The sequence below is a fragment of the Dermacentor silvarum genome, chromosome 2 (genome assembly GCF_013339745.2).
Source record: "Dermacentor silvarum isolate Dsil-2018 chromosome 2, BIME_Dsil_1.4, whole genome shotgun sequence".
NCBI classification, from domain to species: Eukaryota; Metazoa; Arthropoda; class Arachnida; order Ixodida; family Ixodidae; genus Dermacentor; species Dermacentor silvarum.
This window is the reverse complement of record NC_051155.1, coordinates 89080767-89092936: the sequence shown is the minus strand read 5'-3', so window position 1 is coordinate 89092936 and position 12170 is coordinate 89080767. Positions and strand designations below refer to the sequence as shown.

The following is a 12170-nucleotide window of genomic DNA, read 5'->3' as shown; positions in this document are numbered from 1 at the left end:
CCAAGAGGGGCTCAGCGCCTGCGACATCGAGCACCGCTGCGCTGCTATACAGGGAAAAGAAAAGCGACTCTAGGCTTATATTCTATATAGCAGGCTATGTAGCAAGAAAGTTCCTGCAAAGAACCAAGTGCTGCGATTGCTCAGGGACATTACTGAATTCAAGAGAATGAGCAGGTCAGGGCTGTTGCTCCCTTCAGAAGTACTGAAAAAACTGGTAGCATCGCTCGAAAACCCCTTCAAGCTGTTCAGTTTAAATGAGTTACGAAGGAACAGTATCGCCGACTTTGCATCCTTTCTGCAGCTGAATCCTCCGAATTTGATCGGCTAGCTGTGAGCGGCACAAGAAAGAGCTCACAGACGATGTTGTGAAGTTCTATTCAATTACACGCCTTTACTTTCTTGTCAAGGGCAAGAACATGGAGCGCGAAAGCAACAGGGTGAAGAGGAATCACCTGAAGCGGAGGCGTGTGCTGTGAATAATGTTGCGTGTGGGTGCATGGACCAACGTTGCGACCTTGCTGGTGCTAGGCTATTTATGTTGGTGCGTCTGCTGACTCAAGTTATGAGAGCGCTTCTTGTATTTTAAATATATTCATGAATCAGCCCAAGACGTATTGCTTTATTTTATTGCAACCAAACAGTGAACCACATGACTTACCAACACAATTCGTCTCGTAACAATTTAAATACCGTAACTGAGGCAACGATAAACACAATAGCTGGATTTGTCAAAAGTGAAACATTAGAACTCGCTAAATATCGCGTAAACACGTTTCCATATACCGTATAAAACCACTGCAGTATTGTTTTATGCATGGGAAAAATGCATCTACGTATTTAATGCAATGGGCTGGAGAGCCGCGTTTATACCAATAAATCTGACCAATCTCCAAGCTAGAAAATTAACTTCAGCATATCGTATCTTTTTAGACGACAGTAACAAATTCCCCATTCTGGCTTTGCCTACACTGCTCAAAACGTCACGTACTTCACAGCTAGAGCAGAGGCAGCGATACTATCAAACACGCTGCTCGTCCACACTACACCGTGGTCTACACAGCGCAGCCGATGTTGCGCGCAGCTCAGCCGTTATACTGAACGCAGCGCCACTTCTGCGTCATGATGCGGAGAAGTGGTGAACTACGCTTGGTCGGCACACCTACCGTGCACGACCTACTGGCAAGTTCAGTAGGTCGTGCTACCGTGCACCCATCCATGAATTGTTCTGCGAACGCTGCGAACTTTCCCAGAAAGCAGAAATCTAATACGTAACATTAATATTACAAGCATTCAAACAATTATTTAAATGTGAACGAAAGATTTGAGGTGTGAACACACGAAACCTTGAAGGGACCATATAGCGGAGGTCTGCATCGTCATCTTTGGTGGCGAAAGTTGCCATGTAGGCGGCTCGCTGGCAACATTAAGTGAATCCATGGCGGCGTTTCTGTGGTTTGTTTGTTAGTGCATGTATGGGGTGTTAGGCCCGTTTTGTACCAATGTTCTCTCTTTACTACTTCGTTTAATTTTATTATAAACTACTCCGAACGCGACGGTTTCCTAGAAGGAAGCTGCCGATACCGCCGTAGCGTGCTTTGTCATGTGAAAGTCTCCCGAGGGTAGCACGCTTCCCATCATCAACAAGATCCGAGCCCGAGGTATGCATCGTCGTTTTTTTCATTAATTACTTTGATCGCGGAAACTGTCTTTGCACTGCCTTCATCGAGACATTTCTCAGGTGTCGGGAGTTGCGTCTCCGGGTGCAGTTGTGGGCACATTTTTTGTTTATTTTCCGACCGTTGCTATTAGAAAAGCCTCTTTCGTGCTTTCTTCGCAGTCTCGGGAAAGCCGGTTCCCGTTTAATCTAAACAACGGTGTAGTTTTACAGGATTTGCCATTTGTTCTCTGAGTTCATTGGTATTCGTTGCTTGTGGAACGAGTATAAAAACGTGTGCTGACAAGTACAGGCTATCGGCTAATCGGCTCAACGTTGACTCGTCCGTTGCCAGCAATGGCCGGTTTTCCTTGTTTTTTTTTTTTTTTTTTTGTTATTGGATCTACATCTGATTGAGCTGATTTTTTCAACGATAAAAGAGAAGCTGGGGTTTCAGCGCTGACTAATCCTGATTTGGCATCAAGCGTTGGCACAACTCAGTTTACGGAAATTGAACTGTGAGGTTTGATGCCCCGAAACACAGCGCAGGGCGCCGTAGTTGAGATTTACGGATTAATTTTGAACCACCAGGAGTTCCTCAACGTGCACTGAAACTACGGTACACGAGCGCTTTTTGCATTCCTCCTCCATCGGAATGCGTCCGCCGCCGTAATTTACTGTATAATCCGAGCATTAATCGAGCATTGGCATAAACTGGCAGTCTAGGGGGTCATGCGAGCACAAATGCGTTATGCATCCAGAAATAACGTGTTGCATTGGAGCGGCCAAGACACCCGATAACCCGGCGCGGTAGCATGATGGCGTTCTTTCGCTAAGCACGTTATCGCTGCTTCCAATCACAGCGGTCGCATTCCTCTGAGAGCTCAGTGCAAAAAACGCTCTAGCACCGTGCTTTGGATGTATACTAAAAATCCAGGTGGTCTAAATTTATCGGGAACCCTCTACCACTTCCGTGCAGCTACTCCACAATTTCAATTTAAGAGATACAGCTTTGCTTAGCTGGGAACTCGGATATAATGTGTTATCAGGTTGGCCGCCGGTTAAGAATAATATTAAAAAGATGCTTGATAATTTGCGCTGTTTAGGTTGAGTTAAGGAGAAAATGACATCAAAGTGCCAATTTAGATCTCTTCGTTATTAGCTTCGGCATTTGAGATGTACCACGTCGTTGCTATCTGCTTCGGCCATGTGGTGTAGGAACTGGGCAGCTTAAAGGGGCCATGGCACGGTCGTGACATGGATGACACCACTGAGTGTCACCAGACTGCTTTACGGCTCAACTGCGACATCGAAAAATTGAAATACAAATTTTCTACCGCACCGAATGCACTTAAATTTTGACAGTTTGCTGTGGGGCACGTACAGTTTAACAGGCAATGCATAATTTATGCTTGAGAATTTGGTGTCATGGCTCCTTTAAGCCTCGCAGAAGTAAAGCGAACGATAAAAAAAACCTTTGAGTGCTTGTTTTTAAGAACTCGTTGACACTTTGCAAAGGAGCTTTTACTCCAATTACTCGCCCCCATAGTGCATTGTCCTTGGTTCTATTTGCCAAACCCAAATTACCTGGCACGTGTAATGCGTAGCTTTTCTTTTGCTTGTTACCCCTGAATCTTGGACGAAGCGTCAATAGAGAGACGGAGGATCAAGCTGGCTGGGAAGTTAAGCCAAAACATTTATTTGCAATAAAACTCTCACAGATGTGCTTATGAAGAGCTCTACAGTAGTTTCAAAGAAAAATCGTGCGGTGGGCTGCAGAGTAGCTACAAGCGTTCTTGGGTCAAGGTGACAGCTGGAGTGAAAAAAGTGTGTGACAGTTCCACCAAAGGCATTCAGTCTAGTTTATACAGATACATGGCTACTGTGCAGTGCAAAATGGATGGACATGCAAAATACAGAAGCCACTAGTGCCAACTCTTCAAGTGATTTTAATGTGAGAAAAAACACTTGCATATAAATAATGGAATGCATATCACCTGTGGGTTCCTTTTAATTCTTTCTATTGAAAATTTAGCTTCATTACGTTCCTTACACCTTCAGAATCATGAAAAGCATGCAACTGCAATACAGGTTAAGAATTTTCTACTCTTAGTGTGTTTTGTCAAGCTTACAGAATGTGGACTCTGGGCGAGAACTCTCTACAGAAACATAAGATAGGAGAACGTCAACTATTTGTCTGTCACGCGTGGAAAGCACCTATCCAGCCACTTGAAAAAATATATGGCTGATGCAAAATGGTGTAAAACAGTGAAAGCAGTGAGCTCGCTACATGACGACACACGGACATTGAGAGGAAACACTCAGCTGCCTACATTCCAACTTGTTTTGCTAAAACACTTATTGAACACTGTCGGCAACGTCGCAACTCTTGCAGTCCTAGCCAGCAGCGTCCCGCCATAGCTTGTTTCAATTCAACAGTCTTTAAGGTGACGGCAGCTTTGGTAGCAAAGCCGCTGCAGTAAACGGGTTTAGGGCTGGAGGAATTGCCAAAGTGTGTGAGCTTTTTTTTTACATTGTTACCTTGAGGAAGTGCAGTCACGTGATTGTAGAAGCTGCAGAAATGCAGCAGGGCTATGTGGTTAGTGTAAGCGCACCCTCAGTACCGTTCATGGAAAAAGAGTAAAGATTCATTCAGGGTACACGAGTGAGTGATGTACAACGTTGCAATTGCGCCATGGCATGTGGCTTTTGACTTTTATTGCGATAGCAATTATACGGACACTCCAAAGCGGATTTCTGCCATCTGCGTTGTCGTCGCCGTCAGGTTCCGTATGACGTCAACGGTGATAAAATCGTCGCCGCGCTCCGGACGCTGTATGTGCGAGTGAAAGGGCGCGAGGGACGCGCGCTTTCACGGGGAGCGAACACACGTCGGAAAGCAAACACGCGTTCTGCGCTGTGCTCCCTGAAGGGCTGCAGAATTTAAGCGTCTCTTTCCTCCTTTACAATCGCCATATATAGAGAGCAAATGCAACTTCTTCCGTCGCACGAAAGGCCATGGGGGGACGGGAGGGAGGGAGGGGAGGCGACGTTTAGCTGCGGCACCAAATGCATATTTATATAAAAACGTTGCGAGGCGAGAAGGTGGGTAAGATTTCTGACGCTGCTCAACGAGTGTCCCATTCTGATCTTGTCGAAAACCTCCGAGCCGCCCCCAGAGGCACTGGCAACAGTCACCAACGCCGTGCGCGTTCACACCGAACGCGGGCAGAACGCCGACGGCGTTTTGCGCGTGTTCTGGTGCTGCTGCATGTGCAAGTTTATGCAGCTGATAAAACTGCCATCCTTACTCCGTATAGCTCTCTACTAATTTGCTATCGCAATTGATCGGGTGAAACTGCGACAAACTTTTTTTGGGTTGTCCACAGTATAAATGTGTGTGTTACTTTCCTTTTTTCCTTTTTTTCACATTAAAACCAGTCGGAAGTTAGCGCTTGTCATGTGGCCCTCGAATGTCCGTCTGTTTTGCACTGCCTATAGCCACATGGCAGTTTAGGCAGAAATGTAAAGAGGCGGGGCATTGGCCGGACGCGCATCACATAGGGACTTGTTGAAAATGCTCAGTGATAGCTCAGCAGCTTTTTCGTTGGAGTCGTCTGATAAAGACTGGTCTTTCATACAGTCTAAGTGGTTTAAGAAAACGGAGCAGTGCTTTTAAGGTAACTCTAGCCGACATTGGCTGAAACCAATGTCCAAGCCTTTCTTTAAAAAAAAGAAAAAAGCTTGTCGATTGCTCACCTTCTTCATGAATGTTCTCATCTCAATGAAGGGGTCAAATGGAAAAGAAGTCGGCAAAGAGACAAGGTGCTCGAAGTAACAGTTACCAAGTCTTGTAAAGAGTTTTATTGATTTTCCCTGTCAGTTAACTTTCCATGCCATGAACTGTTATTTCGAGCACATAGGGCTTTCTTGTACTTAGTTTTTGTTTGGTCTTTTCCTTGCGTTTTTTTTTCTTAGTTGGGTAATGCAACCGTCACTGCTGCAAAATCAACTAGCCCCTTTACAAGCCTTGCAAAGCCTCGTTAGCGCATCACTCTGGCCTGGTAGATGCTTTGAGCTTGGGCCCACAATCTGATGACCTCACTTCTGCATCGAGTCCACTGGTGTAGCCAGGTCACTTCTCTACCCATCAGTGTTCCCTTCTTTTTCTCTGGTTCCTCCTCAAGGCACCAATGGATACCATGAGTGGTTGTCATGATATTGCTGTTTTTGTGACGTGTGCACATGCACTAAAGCCAGCTATTTCTTGTTTTCTGACCACTAGCTGTCCCATACTGTATACACACACTTTAGCGATAGGTGTACGACACCGGGTTGACTTGCTGTGCATTGCATGAAGTGCTTACAGTGAAGAGGGGTGCGCAAACTGCAGCCTTTTTGGAAGTTCTTGCTGTCATGGGCAGCAAATGCTGAGGCAGGCGGAGAGTCTGCCTTATTTATTTAAAGCAGAGAGGTTTGCCAGCGTAGAAGTATTCGCCTACATGTTACTGGTACTCTTGATACAGGGAGGTGATTTTAGACTTGTGTCACTTTGTGATCCAGAAATATTTGTGCCCATGTCTAAGCCTGGCTCCTTTATTTCCATGCTATCAGCAACATGTGTAATCAGAAAACTGTCCTTGAAGGTCACTTTCCTTTGGTCATATATGGGCTTGAAGACATAACAAATTAAATTGTGAAAAGTAAGACGTTTGGTTTTCTATTTACTGCTTCAGGTGCTGTGAACACAGTGAGGAATGTCCGAATTGCGCTTTCAGAGTAATTGAAGTCAGTGGCACAGAGCTTTCAAAGGAGGGAAAAATGAATGTAAGTGTGGCTGGCTCATGCACCATTTCTTTCAAACAAGCAACTAAAAGTTCTTTTATTGCCAATAACATGTTGTTTACTTATGAGGCATGCATGCTGACTTCTTTTAGTGCTATTGAATTGTGTTGTGGTAGCTCAGTGATGTAATTTGGAGTGCTTTTCGAGAGTTACAGATGTACTTAATGCTCCCCCTACAATCTTTCCATTCAGATAAGTTTGCATTTCCTGTTAATTTCTGACTGCCACATCAAAATTTTATGAATACACCTAACCCTATGAATACTTCGTTCATTAAAGGGTGGAATAATGTGTCAGCAGAACTGGTGGACTGCAAGAATGTCAACTTGTTTCGTGAGCAATTACCTCCCGCAATAATGCCTCAAAGGCACTGTTGGACTCTCTGAATAAAGAATAATAAGAAAGAAGTACAGTGGAGGTGCTTCATTTTTCCCGTAATATGTTTTGATGCTTATTACTTTTATAATGATACAAGTTCTACTAAGCTGATTAACTCCAATGTGTGCATATATGTCATATTTCTTATGCTTCTAATTGTTGTTTATCACCTTTCGTGGTATTGTGTGTTAGCGCAAGCTGAGGTACATGTAGAATGCAGTATGTAACTATGTTGTTTGTATATCTGTAACGGGGGTCGAGGCCTCGTCAGGCAATTGAGCCTTTAGCCTCGAGCTCTCCTCTTGGACACTGTCTGAGGGACGAAATAAGCAAAATAAAATGTAGTTGGGTTCAGTCAACTGGTAGTTGAAACATCTGCTGTGCTAAAATGTATGCAGGTTTCCATTTTTCTTGTGTTCCCTTTGCTCATGAATTTTGCTTAACCCTTCTTGTTCTTCTTGTATGGTCGGTCTTCCTCTGATGCAGCGCAACATATTTGTTTCATCGCAGGAGGGCCCTCCCTCGTCGGGCAAGATGGCTCTGACGCTAGACCCGCTGACGCAGATCAATACATACCGGTCCTTTGTTTCTATGCTCGAGGACCCGGCTGCGAGTGAGTCACGGGCAGCATCTGTTTGTTTTGCTTCATTTAAAGGGGCCCTGAACCACCTCTCGGGCTTGGTGAAATAACATAGTCCGCGGGAAGCATATGCTGTTGTGAACATCTCAGCCAAGTTCTGCTGTCGTACGCGGTCCGTGGAGCTCGCAAGTGAAGCGTGAAGTCACCTTTCTCTCAAACGCTCTCGTTTTGAAAAACCCCATGATCCTCGCTCTTTTCCGAGTGCTTTATTTCGTAATAAAGCACAAACTTTATAACTTTATAAAGCAATAAACTTTATTTCGTAATAAAGCACACTCCAATACACGGCTGCTATTGGTCGATGTGGTCGGCTGTACCGCGGCCGCTGCGAGGTGCCGCCACGAGTCCACTGGCTAAGTGCACTGCGGCTCGCTGAGGACAACCGCGTTTGGCTTACCTTTAGTGCTTCATAGGCACCAAAATCGGAAGTCCAAAATGAAATTTGAACTGCGCGCCACAGTAACATTTCGTAGGCGGAGCGTTGTGGCCCTGTTCCACTCCGCCGTAGCCTTCGCAGTGCAAGGCATTGAAGGAGGAAGGGAAGCACAGCGGAGGCCATGTTTGATTGCCAATAACTCCACTTGTGCTGAACGCATTGAAGTACTTTTTGCGGCAAAGTGATTCTGAAATAGCCGATTTTCACTTCAAATGTCTTTCTCCACTTCGATAAAAAGTGGTTCAGGGCCCCTTTAAGTGGAGTTGGGTTTGTTGTGAGCAAGCGGTGTCTATTTATGACCTGTGAATTCACAACTACAAGCTGTTTTATGATTAACTCTTTTTTCTTTCTTTTTAATGTAATCTCTGCATGTTATTGATGTACCTCTTTTTTTCAAGCTAGGAAATGACCAGGTTTATAAGAATGCATGTTGAGCCCTTTGCTATACATGGAACACTTCTGTTGTGTTACTACACAATGCAGAAAATAGAACTTGAGATTCTGTGCACATCTCATGACTAAAATTCAGTGCCCTGCTTGCACTCTATTATAATTTTATTAGAATTTTTCCAATACATGTTGTCCTCTTAGTATTGCTGTTCTAGTAGTGCACTTACCTGAAGTCTAGCCACGGCACTCTAAAAAGTAACTGACGCAGTTTGTGCCGGCGGGTGAAAGGAACTGTCCATGATTGATGGTAAACAGAAAGCATCAGCAGACTGTATTTTGTGTGCCCTCTAGGCTAGCTCATGCTAATTATGTCAGGGGTGGAAGTGCTGCGCCATCTTGTGTCAAACTGTGCCACTCTGCTTCAAAACACAATGTCCAATGAAGTTGTTAAATTTATCAAGGATATGCGCATTCAATGGCAGCCACGCAGCCACAGCTGTGCTTTGGCTAGTGTTTAGCCCTCGAATCCAATCCTATGCTATCTATTACAGGCATCGTCTTTGGAGTGGGGTTGCTTGATGGCACATTACAACTTGTCTGCCGGGAATTGAGCAAAATAACGTTTTTTTGTGCTCTTCAGTACATTACGCATGTTTATAAGTGTTTGTTGAAATGGCGCTCTTTTTACGGGGCAGTTCTCAATAACAGTCATGGTGTCAGCTAAATTGTGCGGTCTGCTCCACTTCTAGCTCATCAGTTTAGTTATTGCGATACACTATATTGTAGCGCTCACTTGCCCCTGTCTGTTAATCTGTGTCACATAATGAGTAACAGTGTGCGTCTTGCGTAAGTATAGTATCAAAATCAATTTTGCACGTGCACCACGTCCAATCACTGATGACAGTGCAGCTCAACAACAAATGACGTCCTTGCTCTTGTTAAACTTCTTGACCGCAAATCTTCAGTAGCAGCGGTGATTGTTACTAAAATTTGGAATACGGCTGCCCAGTTTTCTGCTTGACAGTACCGTATTAAAGCAAACTTTTGCTGCTGCAGAATGCAACTCTAGAGTAGAAAATTTCGGTTTTTGTCAATGTTAGTGGCCAAATAGCAGTCGTAAAATGCTGGCGAAAACGAGACAGGACAAATACTTCATTCGTAGCAACGTTCACGGTGGGACTTGAGCCGATCGAGTCCAAATAAACCATCGTTCAGTGTCCAATATACCGGTCGCCACTATGCATTGGCTCTGTGGGGTCCATGGTGGCGCTGCGAAAGAGCGTCATGTGCAGAATGTTGGCATTCAAAAAATCATTCAGTGACTCTAGCCCCTAGGATTTTAGTTGAGGGTGCAAATCCGAAAGACAGTGAACATTTTGGTTCCTTCTTTTATAAGCTATTTGCTTTTTCCCTGCAAGTTATGTGGAAACTGGCAAACATGCAGTGACTTTACATTTATCCTAAAGAACATGCCTGCTGTCTTGTGGAGCTCTATGAAGCTGCTTCCAGAGCCTTTTCAAAACTACCTAGTGATGGCCACTTCCGTCACTCACTGTATGTGTATTGTATACAAATATGTGACAGTGTTCGTGATGACAGGCAGATGTTATTTAATCGGACACTACCAATTATTTTATGCGTTCAGTTTCCTTTAATATCCATATTTCCTACAACTCAAATTGCTGCTTTTACATTTAGGCACACATTTCTCGAAAAACACATTGGAAAAAAGTCTACCCGTACCTCCGGTTCCTTCATTGATGTATTAATTTACACCATTCATGAGTAAGAGATGCTGGTGATACCTAGTGCAAGTGCTATCTGAGCCATGTGATGGCTTTGGCTTGGCCTGGCCAGCTATCATTGTCCGTAATGGAGGTGTGACACCTGCATGCAAAGCACTTGGCACATTGCCTTTTCCTTGCGCAGATTCTCTTCTAAGTGCACACAGGATGCCAGTGTTGAAAAATAAGTGTTGTTTCAGCATGCCAAGGAAAGATGTTAGTTCACGCAATATTTTGTTCTAACATGTGCAGTGCTCACGAAATGAAATGCGTCAATTTAGCGCCAACTAGTGCGCATACTTCCGTTTCTCGTGCACATAACTTTCATTTGTCTGCAGTTCGGGTGTCGTAATTTTGGCTTACACACTGACATGGTACTCCGAAGTAATTGTACATATGGAGTGTTGTTCTCAAAGGTTTCTCGTGACGTTTAATTCCATGAGCTCTGTACATATGCAGGCTGCTGTGTGTGTGTGCAGCTCATTGCATGGCTTCGTATGCACTTCAGATAGATAGGTGAACTGTGACATGAAAGCAGCACTGCCTTCTCTCGAACTGGGTTGGTAACATGAAAATGTGCCTGATGTGCATCATTTGCTTGAGGAAACTCTGCTTACGCTGTTGTCCTTATTTGTTGCAGAGGATGAGAGCAAGCTCAAGGCAGTTCAAGAGCTGAGTGAAGAGTTGGAGGTGAGTCGGACTTTCAGCCGTGCCTGGTTGTTTTTGGTAACCACTCGTGAGATCCTGGCACCCTTTGGCCGTGATCTTGATGCTCTTGTGGTCATTCCTGGCCCTTGTGCCATTAAACAACTGCATCAATATTACTGTCGTCAATAATGAGGTGAGATCTCACGTTTTGTCAAGACAACTTCTTGTTAGCTGTGATTGTTTTTCTAATGGCTTCCAAGCGCTATGGCATTTTGCCACCTGCTAGTGCAGTAATTTTGACTGCATGAAGTCATTGAGGAATGCAATAAATGTGCAAGCATCAAGTTGCTGTTGAAAATGTGCTTTTCAATAAGTGGGGAAAGTTGGTGGTGGAATTCAAATAAAGTTTATTAGCACTGTACCTGTGTATGCCTAAACATGTTCCCTTGCAGAAGTTTTTGCAAAATGAACCGACTAGTCTAAGTCAAGCTTCTTCATAGAGTGAGAGAAGTTTATCTCCACGCATAAATTTATGTTCCATGGCCCAGCCTTGACCTTGAGACAAAGGGTCTGGCAATCTCATCCCGGCTTTAGAACAAACTTCTGTTTGTTACAGTTGTCCTTGGTAGTAAATGCAGTTATTGCAGCTTTTCCAGAATTCATTGATGCGACTAGGTTGGCCGTTTATGAAACTTTGTGCTATCATACTTGGAAGACTCGCGTCTGACCCATATTAATGCTAGAGACTGACATTTGCCAGCTATTCAAAATTTACCAGGCACTTGAATACAAGTGTTGGAGGGCCCCTCACCAAATCTGGCCGTTTTGAGCTGACAAGAGCAACGCACACAATGCGCGCTAACGATCGTGTCTGCTAAGTATTACATCCTCACGTGCCGCGGAAGGAGCCCAAGTTGTCAAGCACGCGATCATGCTCCTTGATCCGTTCACTTCTACCTCTGTGTTCGTGTGGCACTCACTTATAAGGCTAGTCTGATGCCAGCTGTACAGTGATGCAGCGTATCGCAGTAAGCATCTATGAGCTGGGCCAGTCTCCCCAAGCGTGCATGCACTGAGGGATCCATTGCACTGAAGCAGCCAGACAACAAAGGTGTTCTCACGCACAGCTTGCAAGATAGTGCACAGAGCGACACGAAACAAGCCCAACAGCTCGCGTGCGTGACCGTCACTGGAAGTGCGCTACTCAGCAAAAACGCGCGAAAAAATGAACGCAGGGATCGTGACGTGTACGTGACGCGATCCTCCAGCTCTGGTGTGGGAGAACGCAGGGAAGGAACTTAGCTTGCACAGGCTAGATGGGAGCAAGTGGTGAGAGGGTGTATGTTGGCATTGAAGCTCATCTCCTGAAATCATGGGTTCAGTACACTTCGAACA

General features: G+C 44.7%; 1 protein-coding gene across 1 annotated transcript in view; it reads left to right on the top strand.

Annotated features, from left to right (window-relative positions):
* The first annotated feature begins 1420 nt into the window (after positions 1-1420).
* LOC119440211 (transformation/transcription domain-associated protein-like) overlaps positions 1421-12170 on the top strand; it is a 233828-nt gene continuing 223078 nt past the window's right edge. Inside the window, 4 exon segments of the mRNA XM_049661446.1 lie at positions 1421-1658; positions 6391-6481; positions 7388-7490; positions 10768-10817. Coding sequence (XP_049517403.1) covers positions 6476-6481; positions 7388-7490; positions 10768-10817 — 159 coding nt within the window. The 5' untranslated portion in view covers positions 1421-1658; positions 6391-6475.